We start from the raw sequence: 19,456 nt of genomic DNA, 5'->3' as shown, positions 1-19,456 counted from the left end.
ACATAAAAGTCAATATGATCATGTGATAATTAACGTGTAAACTAACGCGATCACTTAACAGTTGACATAAAATGAGTCACGACTGAATGCCCGAATGCTGTAATATGTTAATTAATATTGAATTTGATAATTTTAGAAGAAAAAAATCAAAAGGGGCAGGAATTTTTTTTATTATTTAAACTAATTAATAGAGTAAGAGAAAAGGGTACAACAGAAAACCTAAAATCCCCTAACCTAAGTAGTTGAGGAGTCAAGTCGGTGTTGCACCAACATAAGTCTTAGCGTTACTTTTTCTAGGGTTCTATTTCCCGAATCTAATCCCTCCTATAAATTCCTTCTAACTCTTCACTATCAAAACCCTACAAAACCAAAAAATTAGAAGTCTGTTTTTTTTTTTTTTTAATCCTAGACTGACTTATTTCAATGGCTGAGCAACAACAAGAACAGCAGCAATCAAGATCCGCCGGCAAGGTACTTTGGTTCAATGACCAAAAGGGTTTCGGCTTTATTCGACCTGATGATGAGAGTGAAGATCTCTTCGTCCATCAATCTTCAATCAAATCCGACGGCTACCGTAGCCTAGCCGAGGGCGAATCCGTTGAGTTCACTGTCTCCCAAGGCAACGGCGGCAAGACCCAGGCTGTTGATGTAACTGCAATCGGTGGCTCTCCTATCAGTAAAAAGGACCGTCGCGGTGGTGGTGGAGGAGGTTTTGGTGGAGGCTGGAGAGGCGGAAACGATCGGAGGAACGGCAACGGATGTTTTAACTGTGGGGATTTGAATCATCTGGCTAGGGATTGCAGTAAGAACGCTAGTAATTACAACGATAGCGATAATTACAGTAATGTCCCCAATGGCGGTGGTGGCGGCAGTTATTGTTATAATTGTGGTGAGGCGGGGCATTTTGCAAGGGAGTGTAGGAGAGATAGTGGCGGGGTTGGTGGTGGTGGCTCTGGGAAGTGTTATAACTGCGGGAAATATGGGCACTTTGCCAGAGACTGTAATAGAAACAGCGGTGGTGGCGGTGGGAGCAGCGGAAGCTGCTTCGTGTGTGGAGGATTTGGGCATTTGGCGAGGGATTGTGACAATAATAGGGAACTAAAATGTTTTAATTGCGGCGAGGCTGGCCATTATGCAAGGGAGTGTGCTAACTTTAGTGGAAAAAAAGAGTAATAGTAAATATTTCTCTTTTTTTATGTTTTGGGTTTTATTAATGTTGGAGGTTATACATAAGAATGTTTTGGATTATTCAGTTAATCCAGTTTTTCCGGAGAGAAAATTTTCCAGTTTTGATACATAATGAGCTGGTTCGGATAAGAATTTAGATTTTTTTTTGTTGTTTTGGTTATTGTCAATTGTTGTTAGTGACTTTGTTCTAACTTTCAATTGAGCAACTTTTATTTTTCAAGTGTGAATTAATGTTTTCTTGTGATTTGAATTTTCTTTTAAAATTATAATGATGCTGCATTGATCATATCTATGTTTCGGAGGAAGTTAAGAGTCATAACTTGGTGGAATTCATGATCATTTTGAGCATGATTATTGTTGTTTTGGGCGTTAATTATTGGTTCTTTGCTAATGTTTTTGGCTTTGATGTAAGATCTCTCCATGGTATCTTCTTAAAAAGAAGATCGTGATTGGAAATTGAAGTGCAGCCTTTCTTTAGTGGTCTAGTTATGATGGTTGTCAATTTGATTAAGTCTGGCCAGGATTTTAGTTTCATGAATTATGGTATACAGGTGTATCCTTCCTTTAGTTTGGTAATGGCTATTGATTTTGAAGTGCAGCCTTTCTTTAGGGGTCTAGTCATGATAGTTGTCAATTTGATTGAGTATCGCCAGGATTTTAGTTTCATGAATTATGTTATACAGGTGTATCCTTCCTTTAGTTTGGTAATGGCTATTGATTTCAACACCTGGTTGGAATCATTGATGAATAAGTTTTTAAAATTGTTGGTGTTGCTTTGCTTTAGCTTGTTGATGCAAGGGATCCATGCATGAACTTGATTTCACTTGGTTTGGTTGTAGTCATGATGTTTACCCAGGCTTTGTAAGCTGCCTGTATTTTGCCGTATTTGATGAAAGATGTTATAACCAGATGCTGAGAATCAGAGTTTACTAGAAAAGTTAGTTTTTATATAAGCTGGTTCCAAATTGCAAGTAATGTTTCCTTCTACTTTCTTAGCTTGGTTGTCTGTACAGAGCATATATAAAGGGTTGTAGGCTCATCTTTCTAAATTTCTAATGTTCCAGCTGGAGTTATTAATGTTGTCTAGGTAGTGGCAGTGGTATGCATTGGTATTGTGCTTTTGATGCAAGGAGAGGGATGAAGGGGTGATAAAGCTGTTTGATATCATATATGTATGATGGGTGGTCATTTTGGGTTTCATGTTGTTCAATACAGATGTTAAGGTCATCAATAAATGGTATGACCATACCAAAAAGATTATCATACCATGACTTTTACAAAATTAAGTTTATATATGATGCATTGTTACTGCTTAAGCTGTTTGTAGACCACACTCAGTCAAACTCTTTAAAGCTGTATGCATCAAACAAAAGTTTTTGCCATATTATGTTCATCTTTCTAAGGAAGGATCTGCCTGTTTCCATTCCATTAACAGCTAGATACAATACAAGCAGTTGACATCATTCAAAAGGCTGCATGAATGCTCATCTCAACTAATTGGGACGCTTGCCCCATTTGGACTAAAGGTTATACGAGAAAACAGGCGAGGATTGCTGATCTATGCAATAGCCTGCAGGTAAGGGCATGCTTTCTTTTGAGTAAGAGAACTCTCAATTCTCATCATGTTCCCCCTAAACCCATTGAGAAACAAAAATCAAGGAAGGCAATTATGCCCCAGAGAACGGGCTAAGAAACTATTTGAGATTGTTAAAAGTATGAAAATTGTTCTGACATTGACCTCTGTTTCCTCAAAAGTTGTCAACTGTTTATATTGTTTGATTAGTAGCCTAGCCTATCATTGGTGCAGTCAATTCCGATTGGAAAAAAAGAAAAACCAAGTTTATTTATTAGTTTGAGATGACAATTTCGCCTTTGTCACGTTTAGGATAATGCTAAAAAAGGACATCTAGTTTACCATTGCACTCAAGTTGATTGCTTGTGTGTGTTAGTAAAGGGTTTATATTGATCCTAACCTTTTCCACTCATTCAAGGGCCGCTTGCAGCAAGAAGTAATTCTAGTTCAAGGTCCAAGTGAGCTGAATAAAGGTCACCACCAGCCTATTCTTTATATATTTCCTTCTTTTTCCAGCTTTAATAATATCCCAAAGTTGACGAAGAAAGCCCATTCCTATTAGAATCAGCTAGATTCTGTACTAAGTCGAACATATTGGAGGTAGATTTTGGGCTGAGATTAGACAGGCTCCATCCAAGTCAGATTTGTGGCCAACGTTCTCAAGTTACCCAACAATATTAAAATAGTACCAAGTTGCACAAATATCATCCCCTTCCTAGTCCTGGATAACTTGCTTGGTGACCATTTTCTGACAACTTGCATAGCAGATAAACATGCAAAGATGAAATTATTTGGCATTCATTGGTCAAGAAATCACGAGACTGCTTGATTCTTGTCTTGAAGTTTTGATCTGTTCAAGCAATTTGAAATAACGTATCAAAGTCGTAGCTGATGGACTTTGTCATTTGTTTCCCAATCCCTTTGTATGCAAGTTCAGAGCCGACCTTTACGTAACCTCAAGGGGAAGAAACTCACACAGCAAGCAGAATCCCAATGCACCCCATGCATACTTCCAAAAACCTGTTTAATCATTGATGTTTTCTATTTGTATTTTTCTATTCTTTCCGTTGTTCACGTCGGTTCATTGCGATTTTTTTTTTTGGCATTTCCTAAGTAAGCAAAGTACGAAATGCGCAGGACAGTAATGGCCGAATTAAAACTGTTTGCAGGTTGAGCATGTGCGTCAGCATGCATGCGTCCTCGCCCTGCCCCCACTCCCCTTACCTCTTCTATAACACATCACGTGGTACCCACATCTTTGCTATTTTTTTGAGTCTATAGACTGATATGTTGACATACATCCTATATAAATCCTCTCAGTCCAGCCCCAATCTTTATACTAAATCTTTTCCCACCAAGTGCTAGCAAATTTGTTCAGTCTTATTTTAAGTGCTCTTCTTTTTTCCCTTCTCCTTATTCGATGGCTTCTCTTCAGGTTTCCTTTGTGTTGGTTATGTTCTTCCTTCTATTGTTCTCAGGTCACAATTCGTTTACTGATTGATTTCTCATTGTTGTTTTGCTTTTTCCTGTTGCTGTGTTGGTTTTTAATTCGTTTTCCTGTTTTTTAATAGGCGCTCATTCATCAACGTTCACAATTGTGAACAAATGCAGCTATACAGTTTGGCCAGGGGTGCTGTCAGGTGCTGGAACCCCGCCAATATCACCCACAGGTTTCATTCTTCAACCAGGCGAATCAACATCTATCTCTATTCCAACATCTTGGTCAGGTCGCTTATGGGGTCGCACTTTTTGCACAGAAGACTCTTCGGGCAAATTCTCATGCCTCACCGGAGACTGCGGCTCATCTGCACTAGAATGCTCTGGCGGTGGCGGCATCCCTCCGGCAACCCTTGCGGAGTTTACACTGAATGGTGCTGGGGGATTGGATTTCTACGATGTTAGCCTTGTTGATGGCTACAACCTACCGATGATGGTATCCCCGCAGGGTGGAACTGGAGGTAACTGTACATCCGCTGGATGTGCTGCGTATTTGAATGGTGACTGTCCTCTCGAGCTTAAGGTTGTCGATGGGACTGAAGGGGTGGCATGTAAGAGTGCCTGCGATGCTTTGGGGGACCCCAAATATTGCTGCAGTGGAGCTTATGCTACACCAAACACATGCAAGCCCAGTTCTTATTCAGAATTCTTCAAGACCGCGTGTCCTACAGCTTATAGCTACGCCTATGATGATGGAACCAGTACCTTCACTTGTGCTGGTGCTGATTATGTTATTACTTTCTGCCCTACCCCTTCCACCAGGTAATAAATGCACCAGTGCTTTTACCCTTTGCAAAGCAAGTCCCTTGGCTTTTCTGATTACTGTCAAATTACGAATTTCAACATGATCGCTTTTCCCCTTCTCCATGTAAATGCCATTGAACAAATCAGAGTCAACCCAACTCTTGTAGTTGAAACTTCTCTGTTCTCAAGGTTTTAGTTCCCAACAGAGTCGGTTGAGAGTCATATGGGGACCATAGATTCTTTAGTTCCAGATATGGCCTGCACGTTCCATTTTAAAATTTTTATCTTCATGTACCTTGAAGTCTAAGAAAATCAGCACCGCCCCATGCAGCAGAAACTGCTGTACCACCATTTATGGACACGCAATCATCATCACATTTTGAACTTCTTTTAGATTTCGGCTGGCTGATGTTGATCGTTTTTTGTTTGCAGTGTCAAGTCCGCCAACCCCATGGCTGTTGACATATCAGTCGGCTACCGTCCTGTTTCATCAGCTCTCATTGGCGGTGCCATCACCACCCTGGCGGCAATCTGGCAGTTGCGGCATCTCTTTTGACAAACACCAAGTTGCAACCCAACAACATTTAGGAGCCATTTTCCTTCTATATGTGGGATTTTTTAACTCCATAATTGGGCCCCATCAACTTCAGCAATTAGCAAAACCTGAATGGAAATCGTGTGAACAACGAGGGTAGGCCACAATCCAATGATATCACATCATTACCGGCCTGGCTTGTCCTTCTCCAATTTTCTCTAATTTGTAGAAGAAACAAAACTATGATACATACAAAAGATAGAAAACACATCACACATCACACAGCACCAGCCACTTTTTCCCCTTCCCTCCCTGACTCTGGAAGGAAAGAGGATGATCAAAGAGCTGGCAGGATGAAGCCTTAATTATCAATTTGATTTAGGCATAAATTTGTAGGAATAGACGATGATTAGTTGGCTTTGGCTACGTAAATTTTTTGCAACTGTCGCCTGCTAATGCCAACGGAGATGAGCTCAATTTGTCTCCATTAGTTTTGGCCCTTTATTCCTATTACCTATGTCTGATGACAATTATTTTAATGCTTTGTTTTCTTTAAGACATGGTGTGGGTTTTACCGTCAGAAATCAATTATTTTACCAATGATGTTTATTATAATAATTGATTGCATCTGATGTTTTAAGTATTGCTTTCAATTCCTGGCTGGGGTTGATCTGAGTACAAGCCTAATGTATTTGCATGGTAAGTTTAAGCACTAAAAAACATACGCATGTTCGCTGTATGAAAGATGTTGAAATTATTAAAACAGGTATTTGATTTAAATTAAAATCACTTGACAATAATTTAAGATATCACGAATTTGTTATGTAACATGAATCAACGTAAAAACGAAGGTATGACATGCACTTAAGGCAAGAGGTTTTTCTGTAACATTGTCAATGGCATCATGTTGCAGATATATATATATATATATATATATATATATATATATATAGTTAAGTTNATATATATATATATATATATATATATATATATATAATGAGTTTTAAAAGTTTCATTGATTCATTTTTGGGACCCAAATTCTTTAAATAGTACTTTATATCTTTTCTATTTGCAGGAAAGTTTTCGCATTACCCCTTGAAAGGATTGCTTTGATTTGGCCTTTTGGGCATTCATATTGTGTTTTTGAACTTAGCTGGTTAAAAACAGAGTAAGGCACAGGTAGGAAATCCAAGTCTTTCTGTAGGGAAGCCATACATAAATGGAAACAGAGTCCTGATCATCTGTAGATTGAATAGATAGCTCGCAAAAACTGACTTTAGCATAATTTGTCAATGTCAATCTAGATGAACAATTAAATACGATAATTATACAAAAAATAATATAAAAACGTGCATCATCTATACATAAAAAAATTTACCTCTAAAACCCATTGCACGTAAAATGAAAATCACGAAAATTTTAGTTCTATGAATTTGTGGAACAGCAGGCATGCCCTGAAGTCAATGGAAGAACGTGAAAAATGGGTTTTAATCATTCGACTTGTAGTGGAGAATATCATGGTTCATGGATCACCTTGGAGTAGAGAAGTGGCAAACATTACAATGCGCATCATGATCAATGATGAGTCGGTTCTTTTTCCAACAATTTGGACGGTTTTTTATCACAATTCACCAAATTGTTTGGTAAAGTGATCGAACTGCCTGCCCCCAAATGTGCTATGTGGAACAAGTTCACATCAGGCTTGTCCACAAGACTAGACGACCTGGAAGGCAAGCCTGGACCATCCATGAAAGTAGCTTAGGCCGGCTAGTTTTCAGGTATCACAGATATCTGATAGAACAAGTAATCACACCACCAACCTGCAAAAATCTTTGTTTTCTTTTCTTCTTTTATCCTCATAATTGTGAAAAATAAAATATATGTTGTATTACATGCATAGTGCTTTTGAGATTCTATCAGATTTCAGAGATGGGATTGAAGTCAAGCATCCTTGTCATTCGAATGTGTCATTCCAAAATTTCTTTTGGAATGACTGGGAAAAATCAAAAAGAAATCTCATGGTTACTTGGAATTATATGGGAATACCAAAAAAGTAGTCCAATAATTTTCGGAATCTTTCAGGAATTGTCAAGAAAGGAATCTGAAAGCTGCTGCAATTAGGGTAGTTCAGTCTCTCCGAATTGTTTAAAAAATATTACGAAAATTGACATCCATGCCTTAGTAATTCTCTTGATGATGCTTCAGAGTCATAAATTTTTCCTAAAGCAGCCGCTAGTAGCAAAACTGCAGGGTTCTTTTCACCTTGGGAAAGGAAAATTCAATCCGTCAACCTCATGAACACGTATTCGTGTGTTGTCTTGTTTGAATTCTAGGAGTAAAAAGCTCATCTTTTTTGTACTCTTAATTTGATTAGCCCATCTGCCTAGCTAAGTTTCGTCGAAGATGATAACTTTCCAGTCATGCAATCAAGGAAAGAAGTTTTTAGACCCTGTGGTGGCTGTAAATGGATAATGTCATTAAATAGAGTTTGAACAAAGTATTTGAACTGTGGGCTGCGTATGTGAGCTTTTCAACCTGATTTCCACCTCAGCTTGGATGTTTTCTATGATGGAAAATAAATCCGAATAGCTTCTTGATGTTTCAGGCCTTCAAGAGCTATTTTCCTGTGATCCTGACAGGTTCCAAGCTCTATAACTAACCTCTGTGACTATTGACTCCTCTGCTTTTTTGACTGTTAAACTGTTTAATGGTTGAAATCTGTTATCTGTCACGTTTTCCTCAAGATTCAGTTGGCTATGGAATTGTCTCACTCGGAAAATGGACTGCATGCTAACTGGAGATGGCAAATTCAATTTTCCCCTTTTCAACTGGAAAGAATGAAACAAATGAACATCTAATCTAGCAATATGGATGATGCAGGGTTCTGGCATTTCCACAACGGTTGAAAACTTGAAAATTACCCTGATCTGTCATCAAATTTTTATATTGCCTTGAATTGATGCCTCATGTTGGTACTTTCTAATAGTGCTTTGTCCATGCTAATTATCTCTCAGAAAAGCCCGAAAGCATTAAACTTTATGCAGATGTGAATGCGTTCAGGTTGTTCAATGAACCTTTCATTTTTTACAACAAAGTAAGAGTGATCTGATCTCATCCTGGAAAGCATTTGCGCTAGAAATGGAGGAGCAGACAATTTTTTGAGACGATAAAACACATTAAACAAAGTAGCAAACCAGGCTAGGATAAATTAAAGAATTTCTGAAAAAGCTAGCAGATCAAAGGCACTTTCAGCCCTTCAGCCAAACCATATCTTGATAAGGCAAAACTAAAAGGGCATATTACTATGCTTTTTCCCATCTCCCATGTTCCTTCCTTCCCTCCCTGCCCAAATTGCTGTTCTTAATTAGACCTTCCTTCATCATTTTTCATTTTTCTTCTGCATAAAATGTCAGTTTGATTACGTTCACTTCCGTGTGAAAACCACTTTTCTGCTTTGCACCATTACTCATATAATAAACCTTTTGCCACAGTAAGTAGGTTAAAGAACCAGAAAGCTTAAGAAACAAAGATTCGAGGGACCTTTTCAGAAAGAATTGTTTTTTTTTTTTTTTACTATCAAAATCATCATAGTGGGAAAAGCATGACAAGAAACTTTATTAAAGAACGATGGATTGCAGAAAGAAGGGAAAAAAAACCTTATCTACACGGCATAGCGCACATCCATGGAGGTCCCTAGATGTTGATGGAAGTAAGTAAAGGTATTGCTAGTCTCCTTATATTGATAAGCAGCTGACAATTTTTTAGTTCCCTTGATAAGTTTTTCTATCAAGTTATCATCATCTATTAATCTGCTGCAGAAAGAACAAATTGACAGATGCACAACCATCTTCTTAATTTGATCCTAAAAACCCATATTCCATGTAGAATTCGGACGATGAAGCCGTTCACCTAGTTCCTCTCTCTCTGGCATCAGCAAAATAGGGGAAAAAGGTCACTAATCAAAATTGAACAAGGAGATTAGATTACACCTCCCACTTGACAATTGCTCAATTATGATTGCTTGGCCGCTTAATTTCACATCATAACTTCTGGCGTTTAGTGCACATCAGCTACTGTCACTTGACCAGTTGATAGACTTTTACAACAAGTTGTCAACAATATTTGGAGTATGTTAGAAGTTTTAAATTCTGGGTTTCAGCTTTCGGAAATCCCTGGTAAAGAGTTCATTCGAAACAGGGGTCCACTAGCTACCAAAACAAAGAAAATAAAGATGAATATGGCAGAAAAGGGTTTGGAAACATCTACCCTCCCGCCCCATTCAAAGAATTCTGCACAATCAGAATATTATTAGGCTCGGGATGTTGACGAAATGGGGGGTCCTTATCTGTAACAGTGGCTCTGTCACTCGAAAAGCTGGACAAAGCAATCTACACTGAAAAGTTAAGAATCCCTTTAACGCTGTTAAAAATGAAACAACCAACGAACCTGCGATGGGAGTTGCAGCAAAGAAATGGGTATAAACTCCCATGTGCAGCAGCACGACGACCTTTGCAAATAAGATTTGGACAGTTGTAGGTCGGTAGTGGTCGTCAGGAGACTTGTCCATGTGGGATTATTGGACTCTGACAATGCAAGGTTTATTGACCAGACTTTTCCTTAATTAATGTTTCAGTTCCATGCATGTGATCTCCCAGACAAGTACGTTTCAAAGATTTGCATTCCAAAATCAAGGACAAAAAATGGAAACCTGCGATGTGATATGCTTCGCAAAGAAGTTATCCATAAAAGTTTGAAGTACCCAATGTCTAAATGAATGGTAATTATTGAATTTAGTCAGATGTTGGTAAGGAATAAACAACTTTGTTTCAATGATCGACCCTGGTTGCATAGCATCCACTCAATTCCCATGTGATTTGCCTCCCTTCTCCGAATCAATGTCGACCATGGCCGACCTCGGAAATGCCTGTTTCTTCTTCCCAACGGGGTTTAGATTCCTGATGACGCTGTCGTCCGAATGCAAAAAGACACTGGTTGGTCGTGTTGGAGAGGTTTCCAATTATTGGTGAGATGACGAGAAAAGAAGAGAGAGATGACGAAGCGGGAAGAGAATCTGCTTTGATACAAGGAGACCGCACTTCGCCAGTTAGTGGACACGACGGTGCTACGTATTTGATACGTGGTTCCGAATTACACATCTTGATCGTGGGTCCTTCCATGTCTGCTGCTGAACAGAAAAAAATTAACAAAAAAAGAAAAGGCTTCCCCTGTTCTGCAAGTATATGCTCATAATTGGTGATCAAGCATAGGTCAAAAATATGGTCAATCAATTGGACTCCCAATGGTTTGGTAGAAAAGGTAGCAAAATATAACTGATATACTGCTACAGAAGCAGGGGAAAACAGGGGTTTTAGCTATCATTGGAACAGGAAGATGGGAGTCCATATTTTTTTGATTTATCTGGTTCATAATTACTACATCAAATTAAATAGAAGAATTGCTTTACAAGGTTCTTTTCATTGGTTCATGTCCTAATGAAGAATCACATCCCTTCTAAGGAAAGTTGTTTCACATTCAAACCTTCATGTCCTTAACTATAATAGAAAAGATTCTTTTTCTTTCTTTCTTTAATTCTAATAGCAAATCCATGGGAAATCCATAGGATCATTTTCAACATGCTTTTGACATGAATAATAACATTTTAAAAGCAAGAGTTTTGATATGCATAAGAGAATGAGCGGTTGGTGAGAATGTGGACCTTATAAGCCTTACAATTTGTATAGTTAAAGCAGTGTTTTTTTTTCTTCCAAAATTAAAAAAAAAATAGTATTTTCTTATAATAGATTTACTTTTTTATTTAAATTAAAAAAGAAAGAAGAAAAAAGAGGGAAGCCTAATTGGTAGGTGAGAGGGGCCAAAGAAGCAAACAAGTGACAGTGAGGTGGTCATTTGAGTATGCCTGCTACCGTCTTTGATTGTTTATTCAAGGCTGTTGCCTTTATAAATAGGGGATGAAGGGCAGATTATTAGATTCCCCCCCCACCACCACCACCACTCACCCTCAGACTTTATTTCCATCCATTCTTTTGTCACAAAATGGAAAAGGAGTGAAGGCTCATAACAGATAGAGAAAACCTTTGGAGTTTTATGGGTGGTAGTCCCCAACATCTTCTTCATTCTTCCTCTGTCTCGGCTACTCTTCTTCCTTTTATTCTTCTTATTCTTTTGGATACCAACAATTTGCACCATCTTCAATGTTAGCTTTACTTAATTTAAGTTCCTTTTTGTCGATTGTTTCAATCACAACATTCCATTTTAGATAAATAAATAAAACACAAAAACTTGAGAACTGAAACACTCATTTAACAACAGAAACAGAGAGATATATTCCCCATGGCTCGGTTCTCCTGTCATTACCATTCTTTTATCACGTTCTTGAGCTTCATTCTCGTCTTGTTTCTTGAAGGTAGTGAGAAATTATGCATTTTAAGAAACTGGGTTGTTCGCATTTTCGTTAAGTTCTAATCGTTTTGAGGAGTAAACCAATCTGACCCTCTGCTTCCTCTGTTTCTTTTTTGCAGGTGTTACGGCTGCCACTTTCACATTCATCAACAAATGCGATTACACAGTATGGCCAGGGATTCTAGCCAATCCTGGAAGTCCAAAACTGGAAAGTACAGGCTTTGAGCTCACCAAAGGCAGCTCTCGTTCCTTCCAAGCTCCTACTGGCTGGGCAGGTCGTTTCTGGGGCAGAACAGGCTGCAATTTCGATGACTCCGGCCACGGTTCTTGCGCCACAGGTGACTGCGGCTCCGGCGAAGTCGAATGCAATGGAGCTGGCGCCATCCCTCCGGCCACCTTAGCCGAGTTTACACTCGGTTCAGGATCGCAGGACTTCTATGACGTGAGCCTGGTTGATGGTTATAATTTGCCTATGATTGTGGAAGGAAGTGGAGGCTCAGGAGAGTGTGCCATTACTGGTTGTGTGTCGGATTTGAATAAAAAGTGCCCCTCTGAGCTGAGAATTGATGGCGGCGGAGCCTGTAAGAGCGCCTGCGACGCCTTCGGGAACCCGGAGTACTGTTGTAGCGGCGCCTTCAATAGTCCGGCTGCTTGTAAGCCATCCATGTATTCAGAAGTGTTCAAATCAGCTTGCCCCAAATCCTATAGCTATGCTTTCGATGATGCCACCAGCACTTTCACTTGCACTGGTGCTGATTACTCCATCACTTTCTGTCCCAATGTTCCAAGGTAAATTTCAACAGGAACCTTCTTATTAGCAACATATTACATCATTCGATTCAGTCTGTTCTTATTTGTTACTTGAAAGATTGATAGTTACATATAGATTTAACATAGGGTTAATCCCGATGCAGCTTGAAATCTTCAAAGGATCCTTCTCCAAAGACAACAGGAACAACAGATGAATCAGGGTCGGTCCAAGACCCGATGCAGGCGGCTGAACTGGCCAGTCAATGGCTTGCAAATTTGGCTACCGGAGACTCAACCAGAACCCAACCATTTTCCCCAACCCAATCTGGTTTTGCTGTAATCATTTTTGTTGTCCTCTCATTCCTGTACTTGTAGCCCTCCAATGTCCCAATCCAAAGTTCCAGAGACAAAAAGGAAAGTAGGACAAATTCCAGATTGTAAAGTTTAGAGCGCCCACTTCCAAATTATGAATATTTAATGTTAAAATACAGCTATTAATATGTAAAAAAAAAGTCATTTTCTTTTAGAAATAGAATCTGTATTTTTTTTCGTCCTTTTCTTCTGCCTTTTGGGATTGAATTCTTATGGTTCACAGCTTCTGCTCTAAAGCGAAAATATTCAAGAAAGTAAAAGGAAAATAACTTAAAAAGAGAAAAAAAAAAAAGTGATGCTTTTAATGTGAATCCGAATTTCGTTACGATTTACGTGGAAGTTCGTTCGATAAGAACCGTCATTAATTTGTTTTTAAATTTTAATTATTAATCTACCGCGACAAAATAAAATTTTTCATTTTTCTTTTGCTTTTAAACCCAATTTACAAATTTCTTTTTTTTAATGTAACTTTCCTTACAACTTGGCAGAATCAAAAAGGTTTTGTGAGAGTTTGTGATTCACTGTAAAGGCAAAGGAAAAAGAAAAAAGAGATTTTTTTTTATGGGAATTAAAAATAGTTTCTTGGTGATATAAGATTCCACTTATATCAAATTTCTTAATCAAATCATAACCATGTTGAACAAATTACCTCAGCTTGGGAAACATTTTGCCTAGTGGCATCTTAGAAAGTCAAAAAATAAGCCTAAGATAAACTAAAGTTCATTAGGTTTTGATTAAAAAAAAACAAAGGGTATATCACATTATCATTCCAACTATATATCAAAGTCATCATCCAATTCCTTTCTAACAGTGGATATATACAGGAATACATCACCTTCAGTTTTTTTTTTAAATGATTAAATTGAATTAAATACCACACTTTGTCGAATAATTAAGATTTTTTTTATATAAGAACATTTTGGTCTTGGAAAAAAAAGAGAGAGTAAAATAAAAAAACATGCAATGTTCATATTTGTTATTGCTTTTAGGGTAGAAAAGTTCGATAATCAATTACCTCGGTAAATATATTATGCATCAATTATTGAGTTAATTATTGAAGTACGTTCAACTGTTTGTTGCAAGTTTTTACTTGGTTCATTGATAATTTAAAAATGACAAAAAATAAAAGACGAAATATGTGGTGAAACGTCACCATAGCTTTGATTAGATTAGCCAAAGTGAGAGGATAAGAAAAACATATATATATATATATATTTTCTTTCTTATTTTTGATATACAAAACCCTAAAAATGTGTGAATAGTAGGGCAGCTTTGCCTGTGCCAATGCAAGGAAAAGTTTGGGACAAATCGCTGTTTGGTTAGAAATAGCAAGGGAAGTTAAAGGTGAAGAAGCCAACAACACAAGTAACGATCCAAATTGCCACAAATGGAACAATCAGATTCCTGTGGAAAATGATTTTCTAGCCCCAACTTGTTTTGGGAAAGAACACCACCCAAGGCAATTTCACAAAGAAAGGAAACAAAACTACTTTCTTTCTTTCATTCATATCTTTTTTCCTACGGAGATGAGGAGATTGGAAGTCCATTTCCCTTTTGTTGCTTTGTCTTTCAACCTTTTGCTTCTTTATTTTCCCCCAAACATTACCATTTCTTTGAAAGCTTTGTATGGATTGTCACGAGTCATTATCTCTTAATAGAGTGTGTCTACTTCCATTTATAAACTTTTTTAGAATTTTCTTACACGTTTGATATAAGATTAAAATATTTTATTTTTTGAAATGCTTAATGTGACAATCTCCTCCACCCAATACGACAATGCTCTCGTCGTTGTAAATCATCTTATTTACCTCTTATTTGTCGCTGTAAATCATCCTATCTACCTCTCGTTTGAAAGTACTTAACGTGAATCTGATTTAAGTTGGATCCACTCTTATACCACTTTGTCATCTTATCTTTAAAAGGTTTGAATGGAAATTATGTGCAAGTAGGAAGAAAGATGTAAATCAGGGATAGTGTCAGCACTAACCAGGATTGGTTTATTTTTAAAAGAAAGACTGAAAGAGGGAAATGACATGAAAGCAACGAGCTCCAGGGAAAATGGATTTGGAGGATGATTTTGTAGTTTGATTCATGCTAAACCCAAGTCATTTTCAGCCTTGATTTTCCATCCTGAATCATCTGATTCGTGGCTACTCACTTTCATTACCTGTTAAGTGAATTCAAACAAAAGTTACTTCTAACAAAAGCAGCCCAACAATTTGTTGAAGAAGATTAAAGAAAAAGCAGTACTTTCGCAACAACTAAGATTCAAGTTACATTCAGGGTGGTATTTTTTTTATTGCAGAGAATTTTTCCAATAACTGCAGGGTTCTATTCCTGGAGCATCAAGTAGTTTAATTTATCTCCTTAGTTGGAGAGATGAAGGGTCTTTTCCAAGTCATTGACACGCAAAATAAAAGCTTTCAAAGCGTCACTTGGTTGCTCAAAGGGAGAAAAACGAATATTCCATGGAAAGTTTCAGTGCATTCATCCATGTTTGCATTTAAAAAGGAAGCCACTATGAATAGAATAAATCAAAAAGAGAATACCAGTACACTTTCCGTTCCCAAGAGAATCATTTGGCAAATAGCAATTGAAATTCAGTTTGGCCAGTGTGTGTACATGTGAATCTCGGTATCTTGCAAAGATAACCAGTATACTACTCATGCCTGCCCACACCATGGGTCAACCGGCGTTTCCCAGGTACTGGCGCATAGACGCCTAAAATATGTGCAGATGATTGAATGAATATATATTTTTTTGAAAGTTAATGGATTTCATTGAGATGATGGGATGAATATGAGCTCCAACAGTTCATCGGGTAATTCTAATTAATAACGGGTAGCAATGATCTTTTTCGTAGCCAGGCCAGGAATCGTCACCATTCATGAAGCATTGATGACGCCTCAAGATTTCAGTGTCATAGCTCTCTGCTATGCTGAAAAGCAAGCCATTATCTCGAATTTCCTCCAGAAACTTATCCAATGAATTACCTCTTTTAGGGCTGAAAAATATAGCTTCAGATGGTCCCGCATTTTTCAGCAAGAGCTGAGTTATTCGAGCAAGATCTTTGTGGAATTCCTTGAAAAAGGTGCTGTTGAAAATCGGATGTCAGGCTAAGAATAAGAAAGATGATATGCGCACCATAAAAGTGAGAAAATTACGTCACTGTGTGCAAGTGTGTCTCTGCATGTACCATGTACAGGTACTTCTGTCGACTAGTGAAGAAAACTTAGACATGCAGACATCCCTAGGCCACCAAAAATGCAGCCAACAAATAAGTTTTACTCCAATAGCCTTGCTAGATCACTTATAAAATACTTGAGTGGGAAAGAAATACTATAGATAATGCAATTCTATGGATGTGGACGGGCAAGTACATGCAGAGATTGGACTGATTGTGACCAGCACTACAGTGCTATCCATAGCAAAAGAGAAGATATAGTTTGCCAGTCAGAAAGCACTTAAACACAGTCAAGGGTAGGAAGTGTAGTCTATCCAAATTTTATGATTCTTGTGGCTTTCATGCATGATAAAAAACAATGAGCATGATGCATGCGCTGTTGATAATACATAGGCAGATAATAGAAATTACCAATCACTTGCAACAATGACATCAAACGTGTGAGAGAGATTTGAAATTTCTTTCTGATGCCAGTGCAAGTTCATGGACTTCACTCTTGTGTCACCAAATGCTCCGGAATTCATGTTAATATTATGCTGAATATCTTCATGTTAAGGAACCTCAAAACATAAATCCAAAGTGGATAAGAAGGAAAGAAGAGGAAATATGGGGAGTATCATTTCCTCCACAAATAATATAACACAATAACCCTGAATATCCCCTGTATCAAAGAAAATTACTAAATTCACAATTATAAAAGGATCAAAGATTTTAAGTCAAGAACAACCACTTGATGCTTCTGCAAACATAAGCAAGCAACAACCATACTAACTCATTTTAATGCTAATTGTTTGAGCACAATAGAGAAAACAATAGTTACAACTCCAAAAATAAAACAAAAAAAGAAACACAAATAAGTTGGAGGGTAATGGTCCCATAGCTGACCAGTTTTCCAACAGGCTAGCAGATTTAAGAGCCCAAGAACCAATTAGTGCCACCATTAAAAACTTAGCTCGTCAAATAATTAAGCTGTAAAAAGTCAAGTTTTCCATCATTACAATTTTCATGCATGACTTCAAATCCGTCTCAGACCATGCAATTAAGTTCAAGCAGTTGTAAGTACAGTAAGAAAATGCAAAGATCACAAGAATGCAACTCTGTACTAACCCAATTCTCATAAGTTATTAAGCAATCAATACCAGAAACTTCTAGGTTTCACACAACAAGGTTGCTAAAAAATGGCTTGAAGTGAGACTGAAATCAAAACAAAAATATAGTTAAACAAAAATCTCCTCGTTAAATGACTTCCTTTCATTTTGAGCATTAAACTAAGATTATTCTTTTTCCTATTATAATAACAGTTTACATGATGGAGTCAAAAGGATACAATCAACCACTTGAGGATTTCCATCTGAAATCACAACTTCGAATGCCTCTGTGGCTGCTGCAATGGCTAATCCAGCTAAGCCATAACCTGATCCAAGCTCAATAACTCTTTTAGACCTGGTATATTAGAAGAAGAATATAGAGACGTTAAGCAAGGCTTGTAGAATAGCACAAGACAAGTTAATAACACTACCCAGGCCCTCAAGCTCAAGCATTTTTATAAGAGGAGAGTAACCCTACTTACAAACCTGAACATGTATGCATGTGATAAGCAAAAATAGGCAAGGACATCTTCAGATGGCCACTGACCTGTTTAAGATGAGAAAGGAAACAAAATAAGTAGGAAAGACAACAACTAACTGAAAATGGGCATACTTGAAATTTCCACGACAATCTTCAAGCTGGTCTAACAAAGATAAACTGAGAGGAAAAGTGTGTCTCATTTTCATCCCATCATTTCATTCATTTCCCAAAGATTTGCAACTCATGAGATACATAACACACATTGAGAGTGACCACAAGCAATTAGAATTCATGGCAATAATGACAGAAATATAGAGAAATTTGTTATATTTGTTTTCTCAAAACAAGTTTAGCAACAGCAGCAGGGCACCAAACTTCAATATGACACAACATCATAACCCGCATCAGCACTTAAAAAGATTTAATCCTTTCAATCAGTTAGCACTACCAAACCACCTTGCAATGAAACAGACAAATTTTACTCAATAAGGATGAACCTTGACAACTCATGTTCAGAGGCAAAAGTTTGAATTTTAAACTACTAAAGATAAACAATGAGTGGAACAAAGTAAAAAATGATGAAAAGGGGGACTTACAGACAAGCCCGGTATTGTCAATGTTGTATCTGTTACACATCTCAAAATCACTGAGGTCGGCAGTATCATCCACTCTCTGGCTGCAAAAATTTTCGAAGACAATGAACATGTTCAATTTTATCAGACTTCCATTGATTCTTGAACTTCACTAATAAGCAGATTAGACAAGAAAAATGCACCAGATTTTAACTCTAGAGTAAAAAAGATTGATTTTTGAGACCCAAAATCATTCCAAAAAAGAGCCTTTCACTTCAGTTTTTTTTCTCCATTCAGTGTCAGCAATGGTAATTCATTAATAAAATAAAAACTGTAAAATTCATGAACCGCTCATTTGCACCAAGTGTTCGAAGAAACGGTGAAAAGAAACAATAAAACCCGTAAACAAACCCGGGAAAAGAAAAGAACTCTGGCCCATAAAAACTCACGTTAAAACAAGCTTGGGAGATCCCTGAACGGGCAAGGTGTAGCAGAGTCGGGCATCTCGAGAGTCGTGATCATGGTGGAGCACCTGCCACGGTATCAAGTTGAATCCTTTTGCGGCTTTTCTGGAAATGCGTTTCATTCCCAATTGAGACTCATCTTGTACAAAACGATTAAGAATTTAAGATCGATAATCAGAGACAAACACTGTCATTATAAAGAAATAAACGTCATGGATTAAAGGGTACCAGTATTTTTGGCCCGATGTAGAACAGCTCGGCGAAGGATTCCCCATCTCAGCGAAGAAGCTGAAGCCTTCGAATTTGAACTGTTATTGTTAGTTTCCATTGAGCTTTTTTTTTTTTTTTGTGCTGTTTAGTTTGCTCTCTCCTTGGTAAGGCCTGAGAGCCCCTTTTTCGCTTTAAGTGCCAAATTGTTAATTTTGAGATTATATCAAGCTATAATCCTAATTTTAACATAATTATATATGATTAATATTAATTTTTTATTAAGTGGTCATGTTAGGTTGTAGCATAGGAGCTTGACTTCTATTAGAAAGTAGAAAATGATATTCGAAATAAGGCTTTTATAAGACTGAATCCATGACA

The 19,456-nt window shown here is 37.6% G+C and overlaps 4 protein-coding genes across 6 annotated transcripts; 3 read left to right on the top strand and 1 right to left on the bottom strand.

Moving 5' to 3' along the window:
* Positions 192-1,415, top strand: LOC18610762 (cold shock domain-containing protein 3). Its single transcript, XM_018122844.1, has one exon. It carries the CDS (start codon positions 424-426, stop codon positions 1,171-1,173), a length of 750 nt encoding a protein of 249 aa, XP_017978333.1. The 5' UTR covers positions 192-423; the 3' UTR covers positions 1,174-1,415.
* Positions 1,454-6,133, top strand: LOC18610761 (thaumatin-like protein 1b). 2 transcript variants are annotated; one of them, XM_018122831.1, is made up of 4 exons: positions 1,454-2,764; positions 4,197-4,239; positions 4,333-5,020; positions 5,435-6,133. In XM_018122831.1, the coding sequence occupies exons 1-4, from the start codon at positions 2,669-2,671 to the stop codon at positions 5,556-5,558; spliced, it is 951 nt and encodes a 316-aa protein (XP_017978320.1). In that variant the 5' UTR covers positions 1,454-2,668; the 3' UTR covers positions 5,559-6,133. The 2 variants fall into 2 exon arrangements, with proteins under 2 accessions (XP_017978320.1, XP_007046683.2); XM_007046621.2 differs by lacking the exon at positions 1,454-2,764 and adding an exon at positions 3,853-4,007.
* On the top strand, positions 11,521-13,120 carry LOC18610757 (pathogenesis-related protein 5). 2 transcript variants are annotated; one of them, XM_018122826.1, is made up of 3 exons: positions 11,521-11,961; positions 12,077-12,746; positions 12,855-12,948. In XM_018122826.1, exons 1-3 carry the CDS (start codon positions 11,889-11,891, stop codon positions 12,874-12,876), a joined length of 765 nt encoding a protein of 254 aa, XP_017978315.1. In that variant the 5' UTR covers positions 11,521-11,888; the 3' UTR covers positions 12,877-12,948. The 2 variants fall into 2 exon arrangements, with proteins under 2 accessions (XP_017978315.1, XP_017978313.1); XM_018122824.1 differs by having other exon boundaries at positions 11,523-11,961; positions 12,872-13,120.
* Positions 15,582-19,292, bottom strand: LOC18610756 (calmodulin-lysine N-methyltransferase). The gene is made up of 7 exons (XM_007046616.2): positions 19,097-19,292; positions 18,854-19,007; positions 18,429-18,508; positions 17,838-17,898; positions 17,591-17,706; positions 16,675-16,807; positions 15,582-16,173 (listed from the first exon to the last, which is right to left on the bottom strand). Exons 1-7 carry the CDS (start codon positions 19,194-19,196, stop codon positions 15,894-15,896), a joined length of 924 nt encoding a protein of 307 aa, XP_007046678.2. The 5' UTR covers positions 19,197-19,292; the 3' UTR covers positions 15,582-15,893.

This window comes from Theobroma cacao, chromosome 1, assembly GCF_000208745.1.
Source record: "Theobroma cacao cultivar B97-61/B2 chromosome 1, Criollo_cocoa_genome_V2, whole genome shotgun sequence".
Taxonomy (NCBI): domain Eukaryota; kingdom Viridiplantae; phylum Streptophyta; class Magnoliopsida; order Malvales; family Malvaceae; genus Theobroma; species Theobroma cacao.
Note: the sequence above shows the minus strand (reverse complement) of the source record. Positions and strands in the feature narration are given on the sequence as shown.